Source organism: Myotis myotis, unplaced genomic scaffold (assembly GCF_014108235.1).
Source record: "Myotis myotis isolate mMyoMyo1 unplaced genomic scaffold, mMyoMyo1.p scaffold_m19_p_13, whole genome shotgun sequence".
Lineage (NCBI taxonomy): Eukaryota > Metazoa > Chordata > Mammalia > Chiroptera > Vespertilionidae > Myotis > Myotis myotis.
Genome location: NW_023416317.1, coordinates 37,657,202 through 37,678,442, shown reverse-complemented (window position 1 = coordinate 37,678,442; position 21,241 = coordinate 37,657,202). Strand labels below are relative to the sequence as shown.

General features: G+C 38.4%; 1 protein-coding gene across 4 annotated transcripts; it reads left to right on the top strand.

The window, feature by feature from the left end:
- Positions 1-355: 355 nt before the first annotated feature.
- SGO1 (shugoshin 1) lies at positions 356-14,187 on the top strand. Of its 4 annotated transcripts, XM_036332735.1 has the most exons (10): positions 361-492; positions 1,293-1,429; positions 2,743-2,891; positions 2,973-3,169; positions 5,427-5,503; positions 7,296-7,354; positions 8,206-8,292; positions 8,474-9,277; positions 12,715-12,904; positions 13,125-14,187. In XM_036332735.1, coding segments are annotated over exons 2-10 (1,674 nt in total). In that variant the 5' UTR covers positions 361-492; positions 1,293-1,427; the 3' UTR covers positions 13,234-14,187. The 4 variants fall into 4 exon arrangements, with proteins under 4 accessions (XP_036188630.1, XP_036188628.1, XP_036188631.1 ...); XM_036332737.1 differs by lacking the exon at positions 1,293-1,429 and having other exon boundaries at positions 356-492; XM_036332738.1 differs by lacking the exon at positions 8,206-8,292 and having other exon boundaries at positions 363-492; positions 13,125-13,668.
- The last annotated feature ends 7,054 nt before the right edge of the window (positions 14,188-21,241 follow it).

The window sequence follows — 21,241 nt, the reverse complement described above, 5'->3', positions numbered from 1 at the left end:
CTTCTTCTCGCAAGAGGGAACCCTAGAGCACAGCCTCGAAGATGGGACGCCGCAAAACTAAAGTTAAAACAGGAAGCTTCTGAGCCCTAAAATACCCACCCTTCAAAGGACTGGGAGCGGCTCCACCCCCAGAAGCCAACAACTCAGAGCGCAAAAGTGCCGGCAGGTCCACCCGCTTGACAGCCGGCTCCGCCCTCCCGGGACTCGGGAGGAGAGTGCCCGGATGTGGATGCTTGACGACAGTGCGTCACGTGAGGACGCCCGGGGGCGGGGCTCTGCCTGCGTCGGCGAATGCGCCGCCGCCTCACGTGACCGCCACCCAGCCAGCCAATGGGCGAGAGCGGAGGCGAATTTCGAATGTGGCTGCGGTAGTCGGCGGGTGACGGGAGACGGGGCTGGCGGTCCGGGAGCTCGGTACACGCTCCGCCGGGTGCTGTCGCGGAGCCTGGGGATGTGAGGAGGAAGACAGACGCGGCAGAGGTGGTGGCCAAGGTACGGCTGCGGGCGCGCCGGTGGGAGGCGGGTCTCCTGGCCCTTTTCCGGCAGCGCGCCTCCCGCCCCCCCCCCCCCCCCCGGCCCACGGGCTTTCCGGAAGCCCCTCGGAGAAAGAGGAGGCCGCACAGCGTTCGGATGGGGATCGGAGGCGTCGTGACCCCGATTCCTCTTCCCGCTGGGTCTCTCTGCCGTTCTAAGTTCGGCGTCCAAAAACGGAGGCTGCGGAGTCGGACTCACCGGGTGCCTTTGTCCTGGCCACCCGACCCGCGCTTCCCGAGGATCCAGTTTCCTCTTCTGTGGAATAAACGGGGTCCGGAACCTCCTGTCCCGGAGAATTGTGTGAATTATGCGATGTGTAAATAAAACACTTAACGATCGTTCAAAGCCAGGCTCGGCATAAAGCACAGAGCCAGGCAGCTGTGTTTTGTGCTTTTGCTTGGCCGGTTCCCCCGGAGAAGCCGGCCTGACAGTGTCCCGGTGCCCTGCCTGGGCGGCTGGAATGATGGAGGAATTGAGATGCAGGTCAAATATTCTGCGTCCTTTTCAATCCAGAGCGCGACTGTCATCCCGCGCAGTGACTTGTTTTCATTCATTCTCTCCACCACGCTCCCTGCTGTGCCATCATCGGCCTAGACAAGAAATGAAACTGACACGGCATTGCTGTATGATTTTAAGTTGACTACGTGTGATAACTACATTTTTTTCGGGGGGGGGGGGGTAAGATAACACTTGGTTTTTAAAATACCTTCACTAAACTAACTTGGTCCATTACTTAATCTGTAATCAAACATCTCCAGCTCCAACTTCAAAAACGACACTGTGGTACCTTGTGTTATACAACCCACTTAACATAAGTGCTTCAAGAAATAGTTGTGCCTTCCCTGCTGGGGACATCCCAGGGTATATGTTATTGATGTCGGCGGAAAGGAAATATGTAAGTGAGATCTACAGTATCTATACCTAAGACCCCGGACACTGCAAAGGGGGTGAAAAGTCCTCCAGAAAATGTAAGTTTCAGGAGTAGATGTGACTAAGGAGAGGAAGGTGGCCTCTGTAGTGAAATTGTTTGCATGGATTGTTGTAGGAAAGAACTACTTTTTGCGATTTTAAGATCTGCACAAGTGCAGTCTGAGGTAAAAGATGTTCATGGGAAGTAGTGTGACAAGCTTAGTAGCAGAATGCTGAAGCCTATCTGGTTTGCCTCAGTAGGTACACTTACGTACTAATATACTCACTAGCATATTCCACTGTCAATGCATGTTTTGCTAATTTCTGCTTTGCTATATTCAGGATGTACTGGAGTTAGCAGGCCTGAGTTTTAGAAAACTTTGAGGACACTGGCCTGTTTCTGTGCGCCAGTTCCTGCTGGTTCTAGCTCTGTCGTTGTTCTAATAGCCTATGAAAATTGTATATAGTGCTGCATAGTTTAACTAAACCTCAGATCACTTTGACTTTAGTGAGAGTGTATGCATGTCTAAAGTAATACTGAGTTAAAAGAATATGGAAGAGAAAGAATTAATCAAGTGACCTAATCGGATAAACAATAGAGAAAAACTGGAAAACAAAGCCCAGATATATGATTGCCTCTCATCTAAAGCTGTAAGCCGAATAAACACTAAAAGTTGGTCATAGGTATTGCCTGTAGGAGACATTAGTAATAATGACATCAAAATATAATATTAAGCTCTAACCGGTTTGGCTCAGTGGATAGAGCATCGGCCTGCGGACTGAAAGGTCCCAGGTTCGATTCCGGTCAAAGGCATGTACCTTGGTTACGGGCACATCCCCAGTAGGGGGTGTGCAGGAGGCAGCTGATCCATGTATCTCTCTCATCAATGTTTCTAACTCTCTATCCCTCTCTCTTCCTCTCTGTAAAAAATCAATTAAAAAAAATTATATATATATATATATAATATTAAGCATTTCCAGTAGTGCTTACTATATGGTAAGCCCCCAATGAGTATTTGTTAAAGAATAAATAAGTGGCATATTACAGTCTTTGGGTTGGAAATCCATATTAAACCTTCCCTATAAAGTACTTGAAGAGGATAATATGCCAAAAATATCAACAAGATTTAAAAGCTGCAAAATCTAGGTTATTACCAGGTTAGCTATGTACTTTGAGCTAATTTTTCAGTTACTAAATCTCTGTTTAATGATTCTTTATGAACAGCCTCTGTTTTCACACTTGCTTTATATTTGATATTTTTTTAAAGTGAAATATTTTTTATTGTTTTAAATTCCTAGGCAGAAGATGGCCAAGGAAAGGAACCTCAAAAAGTCCTTTCAAGAAAGTCTTGAAGAAATAAAGAAACGAATGAAAGAGAAAAGGAATAAAAACTTGGCAGAGATTGGCAAACGAAAGTCTTTTGTAGTTGCACCATGCCAAATAATCAGTAAGATTTTCATGCTGTTCTTTTGCATCACTTTATAAGTTTAAATTTAATAACTAATAAAAAAAATTTATCCTCTTTTAGCCAACACTTCTACACTGCTAAAAAACTACCAAGACAACAACAAAATGTTAGTTTTAGCTTTGGAAAATGAAAAATCCAAAGTGAGAGAAGCCCAAGACATCATCCTCCAGCTGAGAAAAGAATGTTACTTCCTCACATACCAGTTATATGCATTGAAAGAAAAACTTACTTCACAACAAACAGAAGAACCTGCTCAGGTATTTTCATTACAAAAGCTCTTAGGGGAAAAAAATGGTAAAGTATGAATTAGTAGTTTAGTCACTTAGGCTAGTTTAATTAATTACTGATAACTGTAAATCAGTACTATAAATCTTAGCTTTTTTATGTAGTTTTGCTACATCTAGTGGGGTTTTATAAAAACTGTTAATTTGGGGGTGGGAGCATTTATGTGCTTCTAGAGAATCATTTTTATCTACTAGGTGGCTAAATAAAGATTATTCATTAATTCCCAAACAAGAAATATCCTGAACATTTTTCTGTCCACATTTTTAATTGGATTCTGTTTGTATCCAAGGTTCTATAAAAGGATAAGCCAGACTATAACAGACATGGGAAAAGCTTGGTTTAGAATATTCTTTGTGTCTCATTGAAGGTTAATCCTGAGAAGAGTAATGATGAGCCAGTTTCTTCTTTTTCCCAGAAGCCACTGCCAGGGAAATGCATGGGGCAGAGAAAGAGAAAGCAGTGTTGAGTTTCTAGTGTTAACAATTACGTTCTTCCCTGGTGGCCGTTTGATTGCTATACCAGTGAAGACAGTTGTGTTAGCAGGAGACCAGAGAAGAAAGCCAGACCATAGTGATTAGAGTAGGGACATGGACCTGAGAAAGGAATTAAAGTCACCTCTCTGTTGACAAGAGTCAGTGAAAGAGTTCTTGCTTCCCTGCAACTAAGGTGATTCCACATTTTTTCTATGTGTGATATATAGAATGTATGTGTATATTATATTCCTATCCAGTGTAGTAGAGAATTTTCCTTATAAAGGTAAAATATGATTTCTTTACCTTTATGTGAGGTTGGATTATTTAATTAAAATTTTTTTCCTTCAAAAATGCATCTTTTCTAATTTTTTTCTTTTCCTTTTTCTGGCAAATAGCTTTAAAATACTGCCTATCTGCTAATAACTTACAAATTTATAGCTCAAGACCTACACATACACAGCACAACTATTTGACATGGCCACTTAAATATTTATAAAGGATTTTAAACATATTCTGTAGGGAACAAAACTCTATTTCCCACCCTACCAAAGATATTGTGTACTTCTATCTCCCTCCTTAAGTCACGCATCTCAATAAAACAACCTTCCCCATTTGTTCAACTCAAAACCTTCCACTTGGCTTTACTGCCATAGCCACAGAATTCCAGTCCTAGCTAATATCATGTCTTGTTTCGTTTACTATGATGACTTCCTAACTCCTTGGCCCTTTTCAATCCATGTTTCACAGTGGCCAGACTGATGTTTTTGTTGTCGTTGTTAATCCTCACTCGAGGCTGTTTTTTCCATTGATTTTTATAGAAAGGAAAGGAGGGAGAGAGAGAGAAACATTGATGTGAGAGAATGCCCTGACCAGGTCCTGGGATCGAGCCTGCAACCGAGGTACAGGCCCTTAACTGAAATTGAACCTGAAATCCTTCAGTCCTCTGGCCAGTGCTTTACCACTGAGCCAAACCAACTAGGGTCAGACTGATCTTTTTAAAAATTGGGTCATTTGTACTTCCCTGCTTAATATTTAAGTGACTTTCCATCACACATAAACTAAAATTTAAACTCATGGTTCTCAGAGCCCTACATTATCTAGCCAATGGCTTTTTTCTAAACACACAAGGTTTTTTTGTATATCATGACCTTTGTATTTGCTGTATCCATGGCTTTCTCTTCCCCCAGCTCTTTCAATGGCTGGCTCCTTTGCATTCTTCAGATTTCAGATGAAAATCACCCTATCTAAAAGAGCCCTCCACCTCAATTACTTTCTGTCACTTCACTATTTCCTTTGTAGCATTTAATACACTGAAATTATTTATATACCTGTCTTTTTTAAGAAAAATTTCCCTACACTAGAATGCAAGTTTTAAGAAGGTAGAACTAAAAAAATGTTTAGACCCATTTTCTGGAACAGTGCCTGGCACCATGATAGACTATCAATAAGTGTTTGTTGTTATTTTTTTTTATTATATTTTTATTGATTTCAGAGAGGAAGGGAGAGAGAGATAGAAACATCAGTGAAAATCATTGATTGGCTGCCTCCTGCATGCCCCCCACTGGGGATCAAGCCCGCAATCAGGGCATGTGCTGTTGTCCAGAATCAAACCTGGGACCCTTCAGTTCCCAGGCTGACGCTCTATGCACTGAGCCAAACCAGCTAGGGCAATAAGTGCTTATTTTTTAATAAATTAATGTTTTGGGATGAATATTTCAGTTTTACTAATGTTTTCTTTCTTTTAATACATTCACAGAACCATGAAGTAAGTTCTTCTGGAATGAACTCCGGTGATGACAAGAACTCTGAGGATTTATTTGTGAAGGATTTACCGTTAGTATCAAATTCATTGTTATGCTTATTGATATCAGAGGAGATGTAATTCTGTGATCCATTTATGGAAGGATATTTGCATCATATTGAGCCCTATTTTGAGCCTCATGTTCTCTCTACTGAGCATATAGTTAAAAAAACTTGATGTGTTAAAATTCTGTTATAAATAGCCAAACCAAATCTTTCTTATAGTTACTTTTTTGATGTCTAAGAATAAGAAGCTTTTCTAGAATTTTTAAATTATTCCCTTCAGTTGTATTTTTCTTATGCCAAGTTTTTATTCTAAGAAGGATTGGTTATTCAAATGATGGTATTTTGCTAGTACTACAGATAAGTCTGTTTTAGAAAAGAAATATAATAAAACATATTTAATACCACTGTCACATTGCCTTGCTAAACCAACTTATTCCTTAATACAATCAGATCCCATATATCCTCTTGTCCTTCTCTTGGATCAAGTATACTTTGTTTGTTTATGAATTACTGCGATATAATTAAAATGCACAGTTGGTAATTATACAGTTCAATGAGTTTGACTAATGTATAGTCAAACCAAGATCTCAGTTAAGATACAGCCCTAGCTGGTTTGACTCAGTGGCTAGAGTGTCGGCCTGCGGACCATCAGGTCCCAGGTTCGATTCCGGTCAAGAGCATGTACCTTGGTTGCAGGATCCTCCCTGGCCCAGGCCCTGGTTGGGGCTCATGCAGGAGGCAACCAATCAATGTGTTTCTCTCACATTGATAATTTTCTCTGTCTTTCCCTCTCTCTTCTACTCTCTCTCTCTAAAAATCAATGGAAAAATATCCTCAGGTGAGGATTATAAAAAGAAAAAACAAGATACAGAGCATGGCCATAACTCGAGCCTGAAGTTTCTCAGTCTTAACACTATTGACTTTGGGCCAGGTCATTCTTTGTTTTAGAAGGCTGTCCTAAGCATTCTGGGTATTTAGCAATATCAAGTGGGAACTATTGCCATAAGCCATTTATTTCCTCATATCCCTTTGAGTCTGTGCCCCAGTCCTCATAGAGATAATCACTAATATGATTTCTATCCCCATATTAATTTTAATAATTAATTCTAAAACTGCTGAACTTTAACATCTGACAAAATATTTATGTAATGGGCAAAAAGTAAAATGAGATAATTGGGTCTTTATAAGATTTTTTAAATTGTTATTAGTTTGTTACCATGACTGTGTTGCCTAAACCTGTATTTAAATTTTGATTTCTAGAGGTGAAAAAATTATCTACAGTAAATAAAAAACAAAGTTATAATTAAAATGAAACAGCCAATAATAGTATTAGAGCATAGAGAAAATTCTTTTTCCATGCACCAAAGGACAGGATTTTTTATTTTTTTAATGAACAGTGTTAACTTCAGAGTAGTCAGTAGTTAAGCATCATAAAAGCCAGTACTACCAAAAACTCAGCTAATGATAAAGCAAGCTCCTAAAGCGTGGAATAATCACACCGCATTCCTTTGGTATATTTTATGTCAATTCCCATTGGCTGTTTCTCCAGTTAAATGAAATTATGAGTTATGTCATGTTTTAAGAAAGAACTGTCCAATTTTATATATTAGTTAATCCAGTAAGAATTGAATGTCAGTCGTAACAAATCGGCCTCCATGTAATCAGTACAAATGTTGTTTGGTTTCCTTTGATGTAGAATAGATGTACAGACTTAGAATGAAATTATGAAATATAATATTCTACTTTCAAGAAAAATCTTAAATTTATTTTTATTTCATAATTGTTAATTAAATTTCTATTTTTCAATGGTATTTCTAAGGCAAGCTCCTCTTCAGGAAGATCACCTTCCAGAACAAGGAGAATCGTTCCAAATAGAAGGTAATTCAAGTGAAAATCTGAAAATATAATGTGAAGGGTAAGATGAGGTCTTTGAAAAAAAGTAACATAATTAAATTTCTCTAATTTTCCTTTTTAACTTTTTAATCTTTTCACCTGATATTCTTCTACTTAAAGCATATCTGTTTATTTTACAAAAAATAATAAGAGTTTTAAAGTATATCCATTTATTTTGCCAAATCTATAATTAGAAACCTTAGCTATAACTGTGGCTGCAATTTCCTGAACCTGACAACATATTAAGATCTGTGTTAGGCATTTTACATATATTATCTCAACCATCACAACAACCTTGCAATATAGGTACACTCAGTCCCATATTATATAGACTCAAAGAAGTAACCCAGATGGTAAGAATCAAGCTTTAAACTCAAAGCTAACCTCCAAAGCCATGCCCTTCTTTCTACTTTTAAATCATTGTGTCCCTATTCTCAAATATCAATCCTCTACTTAACTAAGTTCTAAAGAAGGGAAAGCATTTGAATAAGCAGTTCCAAATTTTCCCACTTTAAAATGCAGATTATATTTCCTACCTGAAATGCTTTCCAGTTATTCCAATTTTTCTCATTTTTCAAATAACAACTTAGTTTCACTTTCCTTGTGTATTTGTCCTACTTTGGAATATGAGATCCCTTTTCTCTCAATCCTATACACATAGATACATGTAAACTACTAGTTATTCTTTAAATGAGGGGCACATAAAACCCCAGGTTAGAATATTTTTGAATATTAATATAAGATTCTTCCACAGGTGATATATAAGCTATCAAATGATCACTGCCAAATAACCGGATGGTAATATTAATTTCTCTACATTTTTATTTACTTACTAGAGGCCCGATGCACGAAATTCGTGCAAGGGGCTTGGCCTTCGCAGCCCTTGCTTCATTTGGAAGGACGTCCAGAAGGTCGTCCAGAAGGTCATTTGGCTGTCCCGTCTAATTAGCATGTTACGCTTTTTTACTATAGATAGATTGTAAATGTGGAGAAACTACAGAATGGCTTCACTTATTCCATTTTTAACTTTGACTTCTAAGATCCTTGAAATTAAAATTTCCATAAAGTAAAACTATTTTTCTCATTTGTTTTTTAAATTCTCAGAGCAAATGCCTACTATTCCTCCAGACAGTCTGGGATTTGATTTGGATTCAGCTGAAGATACATCTACTGATAATATCTTACCTAGAACTGTATCTCTCCGCCGCAACTTAAAGAAACATTTTAACAATTTAGGCCAATTCAACACCTTCGATAATTTTGAAATCAGTCATATGTCAGAGCAGTCTTCTGGGTTGGAAACAATTAGATTTGTAGACCCACTAGTAGACATGCACAGAACTGAAAATGTAGAACAAAATATTTATCAGTGGAACAAGGATCAAATTAACATATCACCAAAGCTGACTCACCCTGGAGGATCTGCTAAAAGAAAAGAAAATATTTTAGAGTATAAATCTGAGCAAACTAAAAATAAACAAAGAAGAAAAAGAGGAGAGAAAAGAAAAGCTAACAGAAGGAGAAAATCAAAATATGTATGTAAGTATAAAGGAATCACAAGTAAAAATAGAAAACCTGTTTCCAAAAAAAAGGTGGATGATTTTATCACTTCCAATGATGCTTACAATTTTAATTTGGAAGAAGGTGTTCATCCTTCTCCTTTCCGACAAAAAATGAGCAATGATTCTAAAAAAGAAGAAGATGCCAATGTATCCGAAGTGAGCAGCTATGAATCAAGTAGTTCAGAAGAGGATTCTGATGACCTCTATTTGCCCACTTGCAAGGACAGTCCAAGTCTCACCAGCCAATCAGATAGGAGCCCAGCCACCAGGCCTCGATCTACAAGAGCACTACGATGTAGGGATGAAAAAGAGATGGAGAGTTCTCAGCCAACAAAAACTCCTACCAGTAAGTGATCTACTTGTTTGCCTGCATTTTTAATGTTTATGATAAATGATCACTCCTGATGCTTATATACTATACTTACCATCTGTTTCTCTGGGGGAGGTTAGAGACTTGCCATCTGTCTCTTTGGGAGAAATTAACAGTCTGATTAAATAATGGAGGGTCTAGGGGTGGAAATCACTATTGCTCTGAACTGCTTTAAGGTAATTTAGGTTCTCTTTAAGAACAAATATGGGGGGAAGTAGAAGAGGTTAAAATGGGGAATAAATGGTGACCAAAGGAGACTTGACTTTGGGTGGTGAACATACAATATACAAATGATGTATCATAAAATTATACACTTGAAACCTGTATAATTTTATTAACCAATGTCACCCCAATAAATTCAATAACAATTTTAAATTAAAAGAACAAATACTACTTGTGGAGGAAGCATTTCTACTTTTAGTAAATGAAGCTTTTCAAGGCAAGGAAAAACTTTTTGTGGAGTTAGGTTGAATTAAAACATCTTTCATAAACTCACCTGAAACACCCCTTAAAATGAAATCAACTTAAATCCAGGACCTGTCATTTTAATTGCTTCGCTTTATATTCGATTTGACAGGAACTATGATTTTAAATAATTTTCTAGTTAGTGGATGTGGCCTAATAAGACCAAAAAACTCTTTCCTCAATTGATGGGCTTAGTATTCTTTTGTAAGACATCTAAAAACTGGCTTAGGCCCTAACCGGTTTGGCTCCGTGGATAGAGCATCAGCCTGTGGACTGAGGGGTCCCAGTTTCAATTCCGGTCAAGGGCAGGTACCTTGGTTGTGGACACATCCCCAGTAGGGGGTGTGCAGGAGGCAGCTGATCGATGTTTCTCTCTCATTGATGTTTATAACTCTCTACCCATATCCCTTCCTCTCTATAAAAAAAAATCAATAAAATATTAAAACATTAAAAAAAAAAACTGGCTTAGAAGATCTTGCCTTTGTTAGATCAAAAGTCAGCATGATTCAGAGGTTGAGGATATAGCCTGCACCTGCCCACAAAGATTCTCATCTGGGATTTAATTAGTTTGGAAAAAATAACATACACAGTCAGGTTTTATCATTCTCAAAATTGATCCTAAGAACAACTCTGTGAAGTAAAGGTGTAATCATGCTTGCTTGTTTGTAAGGAAACTAAAGCCTAAAAGACTTTCCAAGGCCAACCAGTTAGGTGGGATAGCTTACAAATACCTTTTTTAAAAATATGCTATGACTCGAGGCCCAGTGCACAAATTCGTGCATAGGTGGGGTCCCTCTGGGTGGCCTGCAGGGATCAGGCTGAAACCCACAGTCCAACGCTGCCTTCAGCTCCTACCTGCTGCTCCTGCTCATCCCAGCCCCACTGTACCTGCCGCAGGCTTGCGCCCAATCAGTCCCGATCAGGAGAGGCTTGCGGTGCCGCAGCAGTGCTCACCAGCTATGAGCCCTGTGTCTGGCGCCCTCCCAAGGGGAGTGACCTGCAGAATCGGGCTGAAACCGGCTCTCTGACATCCCAAAGGGTTCCAGATTGCGAGAGGGCACAGGCCAGGCTGAGGGACCCCACCAGTGCATGATTGAGCTGGGGAGGGACTGCAGGAGGGCTCCAGGGCATGTCCAGCCCATCTCGCTCAGTCCCAAACAGCCAGACCCCAGCAGCAAGCTAACCTACTGATTAGAGCATCTGACGCCTGGTGGTCAGTGCATCTCATAGCAACTGGTCGACCAGTTGATTGTCTGCCCCCTGGTGGTCAGTGCACGTCATAGTGAGCTGTTGAGCAGTCTTAGCATATCATTAGCATATTATGCTTTATTGGTTGTTCTGCTGTTCGGTCTATTTGCATATTACCCTTTTATTATATAGGATGATGCTAGAGTCAATCACACAATTTTGGCAAAATGTTGATAATTATTGAAGCTTGGTAACTATACTATTGTCTCCATCTTTGTGTACATTTGAAAATTTCCATACATTTTTAAAAGAAAACATGCACATTCTAAATAGTGTTACTCAGGGTGTGGTCCCTGGACCTTCAGCATGAGGGTTACCTGGAAATTTCTTACAATTGCAGAATCTCAGGCGATACTCCTTAATCTTGAGTCAGAATCTGCATCTTTTTTAAAAGTTCCCTGGGAGATTTGTGTATACATTAAACTTTACAGAATATAACAGTTGATCTGATGTTTTTACTTAACCATATTTTCCAAATTGAAAATTAGAATAATTAGTATAGTACAGTATGCTCATGTGGGTACAAAAAAAAGAATATTTGTGCCCTAACGGGTTTGGCTCAGTGGATAGAGCATCAGCCTGTGGACTGAAGGGTCTCAGGTTCGATTCTGGTCAAGGGCATGTATCTTGGTTGCAGGCACATCTCCAGTAGGGGGTGTGCAGGAGGCAGCCAATCGATGTTTCTCTCTCATCGATGTTTCTAACTCTCTATCCCTCTCCCTTCCTCTCTATAAAAAATCAATAAAATATATTTTTTTTAAAAAAAGAAGAATATTTGAAACCCAGATAATCCTAGAGAACAGGGTTACTAAGTATAAAGTCATTTTACAGTCACAATGTAGTTAGTTGTTCTCGGGAAATGATTTGCTTTTCAAAGCTATTTGAAAAGATTGTTTGTTTTGCTGTTTCCTTACTGTATGCTAGGTATCTGTCCCCCAGTATAGATATTGTTCCAAAGTAGAATAATGTGGGTACGTATGATAGGAAAAACACTGGATAACTCTTTAACCTACTAGCTTTACTAGAGGAAACTCCATTTCTCCTGGTTTACACAGAGGCTGTGATTTAGAGTTCTCATTTATGTAAGAGAATGAGTTTAAGTGGCTTTATAAGAATATAGAAAGCCACTTGATGATAAGTTTTGGCACTGAAAGAGATAGAGGCCTTAATGACTCTAAAGAGCAAGATGTGACTAAAATGGCCCTGACCAGTTTGGCTCAGTGGCTAGAGCGTCGGCCTGCGGACTGAAGGGTCCCGGGTTCGATTCCGGGCAAGGGCATGTACCTTGGTTGTGGGCACATTCCCAGTGGGAGGTGTGCAGGACGCAGCTGGTCGATGTTTCTCTCTTATCGATATTTCTAACTCTGTCTCTCCCTTCCTCTCTGTAAAAAAAAATCAATAAAATATATAAAAAAAAGATGTGACTAAAATGAAATTCCATAGTTAATTTTCAAGAATTTTAACTTTTAGTAAACTATCGTGTCAGTTTTTCATATCTACAATACTTAGCATTTCAATGTCATCTGGGATGAAAACCTGATAAACAGGTTTAAAAATCTGTATTATAAAATGCTGGATTCTGTATATATTTCGGATATGTAATTGCATACGATTTTATTTCCTATGGGGGGTGTGTGTGTGTGTGTGTTTTGTTTTGTTGGGTTTTTTGGACTCATATTCAGTAAAAGTTGTTTTTGTAGGTGCAGTACCTGAAACTCACCAGTCACCTCGTTTTAGCCTGAAGGATATCACCAATGTCCCCTTGTATACTGAAGTGAAAATTAGAAAACTTTCTCTTTCTCCACAACAGAAGAAAGAAGGCCCAGGAGGGTCTCTGCCTAAGCGTAGGTGCACAGTCAGTGTGAACTATAAGGAACCCACACTCGCTTCGTAAGTATTTAATGTGTGGGAACTCACTTTTAATGATACAGTTGGGGGGCGGGGGGAATAAGGTAATGGAGCTTTGTACAAGAGTGAATCTTACTTGATATATAAAATTTTGATTAAAAAAACTGAAATGGGAATATTAACACTGGCCTATTTTACAGTAACTTTATCCTAAAGAGTAAGTCAGTATTGGGGTGCTGAAGAGCTCTTTTTATCTTTATAGGAAACTAAGAAGAGGAGACCCTTTTACAGATTTGTGTTTCTTGAATTCACCTGTTTTTAAGCAAAAAAAGGATTCCAGACGCAGTTCTAAAAAGAAAAAAAAAGTATGAAGCAAATACAGTAAAGCATTTGTTGGACATGGTTTAAATACATCCCAAAGAGAATAGAAAAAGTAAATAAGTAAATTCATCCCGCAGCCCTTTCTATTGCTCCAAGAGAGAATCTATAAGATAGCACACAAGTGGGGTGGACTGTGCCATAGAATATTCTCTTGATGGGACTTTAGATCACAGATGTTTTTTAAAAACTATACTTCAAATGTGATCTTTTTGCTTAAGCCTTTAATAGATTTGGTTTATTTTTTATTTTAAATATAAACAACTGGACTGAAGCACTATTATAGTTAGATTTCTTACACTGCCTAACACCCATAATTTTAGTCAAAATGTATCTTATGCCAACATTTTGGGAATTAATGATTATTCAAATAACATATTGTAATTAGAAGCTTCTGGCCCTTTTACTTTTCCCTTTAGTGGGGATTACGAGAATGACTTTTGAAAACAGGCTGAGGATCTTTTGAAACTCCTTATATAATATTTGAATAAAGTAAATTCTTGATATTCACAGTAGGGTATACTCTATTGTTTGTGTCTCCCTTATACCATTGTTGTATTTAATTTTTCAGATAAAATGTGCATGAGTTCATGACATTAATTTAAAGGAGAAAGAAGTGCATGGCTTTGGAGAAAATTGATATTAGAGTGAGGGACTAGTTAAGTAACTAATTGAACCCCAAGCTAAGCTCTGGAAATATATTGTTCAAAGTGATACCTCAACAAAATCACAAATTATTATGTCATGGACTTTCAGGATAGTTACTTATTTAGTCAACTCAAATGTTAAATGACTGAATGCCAAGGATTTATTTGTATTTTTGATTAACCAATGAGAGGGAATTAGTTCAGTTCTGAAAGTTTGAAGCCACTGCTTGTATATACCTCTTTAAACTTTAAAGTACTGTAGATTATCGATTTTTAAAGAGCAATAAAATTTATATAATATAGTGTTTGTATTTTTCTTATTTGTAAGATATTTTTCTTTTTTTTGGGGGGGGGGCGGTTAATCCTCACCCAAGGATATTTTTCTATTGATTTTTAGAGAGAGTGGAAGGGAGAGGGAGAGACAGAGAAACATCGATGTGAGAGAGACACATCAATTGGTTGCCTCCTGTATGTGCCCTGACCAGGGCCAGCGATCAAGCCTGCAACTGAGGTACGTGCCCTAGACCAGAATCGATCCCAGGACCCCTCAGTTCTATCCACTGAGCCAAACTGGCTTGGGCTGTTTTTCTTTAAATATCAAAGAGTATGCATGTGGTCATCTTACTTTCTAGCCTCACTGTTCTCATCCTTCTTGAACACTTCTCTTCCCACTTTGGTTTTTTTCTGTAGTCACTACCATGAAGCTCTTAGCTCACCCACCATACTCTCAACATTTCTCTCAACTTTTCGTTGTGGAATGATCAACCAATTCTATTTTGGTGGAGGATTCTTCCAATCCTGACCTCCAATTTTCTTGACTATACCTCCCTGCATTCTGTATCAGGCACACCCCAAATCTTTTCATCAGCCAAAATTTTATTTCTGACCTCCAAAGCCATGCGCTTCTTTCTACTTTTAACGTCCCTGTTCTCAGATACCAGTCCTCACTGATTTGAATGTCCTACTTTCCCATCACAATCTCTTCCCCCCCCTTTATTTGTTCAACCAGTCCCCTTACACCTGTTCTTTAAATTCATAAAAACTCTTAAATGGCTGTCTTAATGTAATTAAGATTAAATCCAATTTAAAATTAATTTTTCAATCATAGTAGCCACATTTCAAATGCTCAGTAGCCACTTATTGGGGACAATGCAGACAGAGTATTTCCATCTCCACAGAAAGTTCTATAGGACAATGCTGCTCTGGGCCAGCAGTGGGCAAACTATAGCCTTTGGACCAAATACAGCCCTCTGCCTGCTTTTGTATGATCTGCAAGCTAAAAAATGTCTTGTTTTTAAATGGTTGAAAAAAAAATGAAATCTTGGCTATTGATTTGGTGGTAAAAACACTAAATTTGAACCCAATAAAGCACTTACATAAAATTTTTGATTTCACCTTTTTGGCCTGCAACCTAAAATATTTATTTTCCAGCCTTTACCGAGAACGTTTGCCAACTCCTGCTCTAGATATTTATTGCCTTTACTTTGGTAGATCGTTCTCTGTTGACATTTTCTGACCTAGTTTTGATCCTTCATCTTCAAAATCATCATTCCAAATTTGGTGTTTTTGTTCTTTTAATATTTCTGCATTCTTGCTGTAATGTTTATCCATAGACTGTTAAGGATTGTTTTAACATTTTACATGAATGTTATATTGTATATACCTCTTTGCAACTGACTTGTAACTTAACTGTGTAAGATTTATCCATGCTGGCAAATGTAGGTTATTTTCATTGTAGAGTATTTTGTTATATAAATAAATCAGACGTTCTTCTTTTGAGATATAATTTGCTTCCACTTTTTCATTACTACAAATTATTGCTTCAGTGAATATTCTACATCCTTGTACATGTGTTAAGTTTCCATGGAGTTGATTACCTAGAAGTGGCTCTGCTCTCTAAAGTGGTTGTACCCATCCTCCTGACACCGGAAGTGTATCACTCTCCTAATAGCTTAAGTTTCCAGTTTCCCCATCACTATCACTTGGTGTTACTGAACATTAAAAAATTAGCCAGACCAATAAGTGTGAAACGGTTTATGTTTTAATTACTTAAAAGATTTTATTTTGTGAGAATTCATGTGTTTATTGGTCATTCTCATTCTTTCTATGAATTGCTTATATCTTTGGCCCACTTTTCTACTAGAATATCTTTTCTAGTACAGTTTCTTTATATATTCTAGCATTCTTTGTCTTTATTTACATGGGTTACTCCAGTTACTGGTTTATAATTTTCTTGTAATTTTTTTTTTCTGGCTTTAGATTTAGGCTATTTAGATTATTATACTAGCCTCATAACATGTTTTCTGAAAAATAACCTATTTTCTGTGTTTGTGTAGGATACTTTTTCCTTAAATATTCAACAAATTAGTGAAGCCATTTGTGCTTTGAGTTTTGTTTGAAAAAAAAAGGTTTTTCATTATAAATTTAGTTTAATTAATACGGGGATGTTTAGGTTTTATATTTCTTCTTTAGTCAGTTTTGCTAATCTATCACACAAGGTATTATTCATTTCATCTAATTATCAAATGAGTTGGCATGTTGTTGTTTATCCCCTTATCCTTTTAATATCTTATATACAAGAGCTCTAGTTATGTCCTCTCTCATTCCTGATACGTACTGGTAATTTGTACTTTCTCTTTTTTCTTGATAAGCCTAGCTAGAAGTTTATCTATTTTAAAGAACTGGTAATTACAGTGAGTTGACTTTCTGTTCATTCATTTCCTATTTCATTGATTTGTACTCCTTCGTATTCTTCCTTCTACTTTGGGTTTAATTTGCTGTTTCTCTACTTTTTTAAGGTAGGCTGAATTCAGACCTCTCTTATTTTAATGAGTATTTTAATGCTATGTTTCCTCTTCAGCACTGTATAAGCTGTATCCCACAAGTGATCTATTATTTTCACCTTCATTTAATGAAAGATATTTTCTAATTTTGCTGTGACTTTTTGTCTTTTTTACCTCTATGCATTCTGGATAGCTTGTAGTGCCATATCAAGTTTACTTATGTTTCCTTCTGCTATGTCAAATATATTGATCCCATCCAGTGAATTTTTCACCTCTGGAAACTCCCATTTGGTTCTTTTTAATATATGGGGTGGGCAAAAGTAGGCTTACAGTTATAATACAATAGAAAATACAAGGATACAGTATTTCACATACTCACCTGTAAACCTACTTTTGCCCCACTGTGTATCTTCTATTTTCCTCCACATTGTACTCATGTCTTTTTTATATCCTTGAGCATACTTATGTTTATAAATGCTGTTATAATATCCTTGCCTGCTAATTCCACTATCTCATTCAGATCTGGATCAGTTTTTATTGGTCAATTTTCCTCTTATGTATACCTTTCTTAAGACATGACGTATCTAGTCTCCACTGAATGTGCCATGTGTTTAAGAAGGTCTGTGCTCCAGTTTCTGGGTGTAAATGACTCCCAGCCCTGTGCAAGCTCTGAGAGTTGTGTGGCTTCTCGGTAATTATTCTTTACCTCACAGCTGTTCTTTCCCTAGCTTCGTGAAGTTTCACCCTACACATGTGCAGGTTAGTATTTCACTAAGACTTAGGGACCCCTAAGCAGATTCTGGAGCTCTCTCTGCATAGCTCCTTTGCCTTCAGTACTCTGCTAGCAAATTCTAGCTTCCTCGAGGATTCTATCTTCTCAACTCAGTGGTAGTATTGGACTCCGTTTGGATTCCCTCTTTTGAAACTGCCATGGGAAGAAATATGGGCTCATTCTGCTGATTTTCCTTCTCTCTAGGATCATGGCCCTATTATACCTGTTGTCCAATTTCTGAAAACAGTTTATTAATATACCAAGTCAAATTTTCTCATATTCACTTCCAGTGTGTGAACAAGTGCCATAGTAGTTATACCTTCATGGGCCGAGGTGGAAGCCAATGATTTACAGTGGGGCCTTGACTTACGAGTGTCCCGACTAATGAGTTTTTAGAGATACGAGCCATCTCTCTCTCGGCCGATTTTTTGCTTAGAGTTGCGAGCTAAAATTCGGGTTACAAGCCAGCTTTAAATACCCCACCGCTAGTTGGCGCAGCGAACGTCACAGTGAAGGCCACATCATCAGCCCAGCATCACGTGTCTCGTTCACTTTTTGATTTGACATACGAGTAATTTGAGTTACGAGCTCCGTCACAGAACGAATTAAACTCGTAAGTCAAGGCCCCACTGTATTCTGCTTTGGAGTCACTGATTTTTATTAACAGTCATGCCTTTTATTGATTACAAGAGAATTCTTAGTTTCTTGAATATTGCTTTTTCCTCTATTCTCTCCTTACACAACTTCTAATACTAATAATTATTCGATTTTGACTTAACTAAATTCAGTACCAGGCACTGTCCTAGGCATTTGGGATACCTCGGTAAGCAAAACAAATACGCTGCCTGAATGGAATTCACATCGTTTTACAGCCTAACCCAGGGGTGGGCAAACTTTTTGACTCGAGGGCCACAATGGGTTCTTAAACTGGACCGGAGGGCCGGAACAAAAGCATGGATGGAGTGTTTGTGTGAACTAATATAAATTCAAAGTAAACATCATTACATAAAAGAGTACGGTCTTTTTTTTTCAATAGTTTTATTCATTTCAAACGGGCCGGATCTGGCCCGCGGGCTGTAGTTTGCCCACAGCTGGCCTAACCTCTGTCTCTTAAACCCTTTTCCCTAGTTCTTTACCTGTGTTGTTTCATTTCATCAGTTCTATGTTCCAGGTCACGCATTCTGTCCTTGGATGTATCATACATAGCCTATTTAGCCCGTTTTGCTATTTTTAACAATTATACGCACTTATTTTCTTTCAGAGTATTGATGTTGTTTTCACATTAGGTGTCTAAACTTGGTATTTTTTTTGTTTGCTAACTTTTATGATTTGTTTGCTCATGCTTCCTAGTTTTCTATGAACTCATCCTTCATGGGACAAAAATTTGATCGTGCTTAACAGCTTAACTTCCTACTAGTATTTCCCTTAGAGTCCAGTATTCTCAATATGACATATTATGGCACTATACCGTCTCAGACCATTCCTCTCCTGTTGGGTTATCGCATTAACGTCATTCTTGACTGCTTCAGGGATTTCTCAGCCTACACTGTTTCTGCCTGCCTGCCTCCAAACTTTGCCTTAGTTAGTGCCCACATTTGCAGCACACAGATTAAGTCATTTCCTCTGGGAAGCTTTCCCTAAACTCCCACTTACCAGATTGTCCCTTTTTTTTTCTTTTTCTCATATATGAGCGTTTATTCCAATACTGCCAGCAGCAGGGGAGAGCAGCAGATCCACAAGTATCTGCTCTGCAGCCCCCCTTTAGCCAGCTGCTTATGTAGGGTAGGATCGTCTCTTCCTTTTTATAGTCAGCACTATACCCATGGAAGCTCCAGAATTTCCTTACAGACAAGATCCTGTGATGGTACTCGTTTGAGGTTGGGGAAGGGAACAAGGGAGTGCTTAGGCAAACTTGAAGCTACAGATAGTGGATAAGTATCTTAATTTAACTTGTATGCTGATGAAGCTACCCTTGGTACCACCACTGTAAGCTCTACCTTCCATTGTAGCCTTCTTCATAGTTGTAATTATTCAATGTCTGACCTCCCCATGAAAATGTATACGACTGTGATCATTTTTTACTAGCACACACTCTAGGTTTCGGTAGCTCTTGTGGGCCTATTATTAACGCCCAGGCTCCTTAGCAAGGTGTTTCCTGGCTTTCTGCAACCTGATCCCCACAACACATCATCAACCTTCACCCAACCTCATAGTAATCTCTCACCACTGAATTCACAGGTGTTACCTTGTCACATGATTCACATTTCATTTCCAGTAATAGATTTAAGTCTTCAAAAGCTGGCCACTCATATTTATAAAATATTTTAAAAGATATAGGAGGGATATAGCACAAAGCTACAACGGTGTGTGTTTGAGTGTTGAGAGGAGCAGTGCTGGCACACTTACTTAAAAGCAGTCTGTGGGAAAAAGATTTGAATTAGAGCTTGATTACAAGTTTATTATAAACCAAGTGTACTCTATCCAACTGAAACAGCCTACAGCAACCAAACCCGAGGACTTTCTTATAGCCCTTTGCCATTCTGTTGCAGGTCTCTGTTCTTGCATATTTTAAAGCATAAATTAGATGCCCCTCTATTAACTGTAGAAAATGGGAGGTTACCAGAGAACAAATGAATTTTACGAAGAGTCCAAGAACCAGGGTAACATGTAATGAAAAAGTGCACAAAGTGAACATGTGCATTATTTTAAGAAGGTCCTTAGCTTCTAAGTTCTCCAAGGGATTTCTTTTAAAGAACTTTAAACCTAGATACACTAAAACTGGCAACCTTTGGTTTAGCTCCGGAAATCACACACACACACATTACACATGTTGTTTCTCATCTTTTAAACTAACTGCCAAGACCATATTGGCCTTCCCAATAATAAGAGGGAGCAGGAAAGTTAACTTGCTTTCCTTGCTTTGCTCTACTCTGTTGAAATTATATTGCTCTTTAATAAACCCAAAGAAAACCTCCAGCTTTGTCACTGTTACAAGTTCCTTTTTGCACAAAACAAAAGATGCTCCCATGAAGAATCCAAGGCATAAATATCCATAAAATGCAATGGGCTTTTCATGATGCAAGAGTGTTCTCACCTCCTCAGCACCTTCTGTTTACTTTATTAAAGCTCTTTCTCCAAATATAAATGAAAAGCTGCTTGGTTTCTTTTCTTCTCTTTCAGTTCATTTTTCATCTCTTTACCTGTGACATTACTAACACTATATATGCTCTGCCAATCTCCATCTTAACTTGTACTAATAGCACTGATACACCCAAAGGACAAAGTAAATAGCACCACACCACCAAGAGCCGTAAGACTCAAGTAGAGCCATTGATTTCAGTCCCTGCCACCACTTTCCTTACCCCCAACCACCACCCTCTACACACTCTCACCTTTTTCTGCCAGGGGGAAAAAAAATGTTTAAATAGTCAAGAAATCTAAAAATGTTTCAATATGTGGGGGTTGGGGGGGGGGCGGAGAAGCCAACTTAATTACTACCTCTTGCCGTTATGACTTTTGATATTCCAAAGTAGCTGCCCTCTTTTCTTTGGGGTTTTTACTTTGCTAAAAGGAGAATGCTAGTTAAGGGGCAGAGCAGAACAGCTCAGAACATTATGGAAAATGCCAAGGGCTGCCACTAGGAACCCTTCCTTGTGCAGGTTTTAGACTCAAATAAACACTGAGGGTTGGTCTGAAGAGTATCAGCTTAAAGGGGATGGATGACACATTAGTAACCTGCTCACAGTACCTCAGTCTGATCCTATTTCTACTTTTTAGGCTCCATAATTACAAATTTTGC

What these genes read in the sequence shown, in the direction of transcription:
- SGO1 (XM_036332735.1), top strand. An exon ending in TCCAGAAGGTCGTCCAGAAG is followed by an intron (nt 8,293 to 8,473) that starts GTCATTTGGCTG and finishes TTAAATTCTCAG; the next exon opens with AGCAAATGCCTACTATTCCT. An exon ending in AAGGAACCCACACTCGCTTC is followed by an intron (nt 12,905 to 13,124) that starts GTAAGTATTTAA and finishes TTATCTTTATAG; the next exon opens with GAAACTAAGAAGAGGAGACC.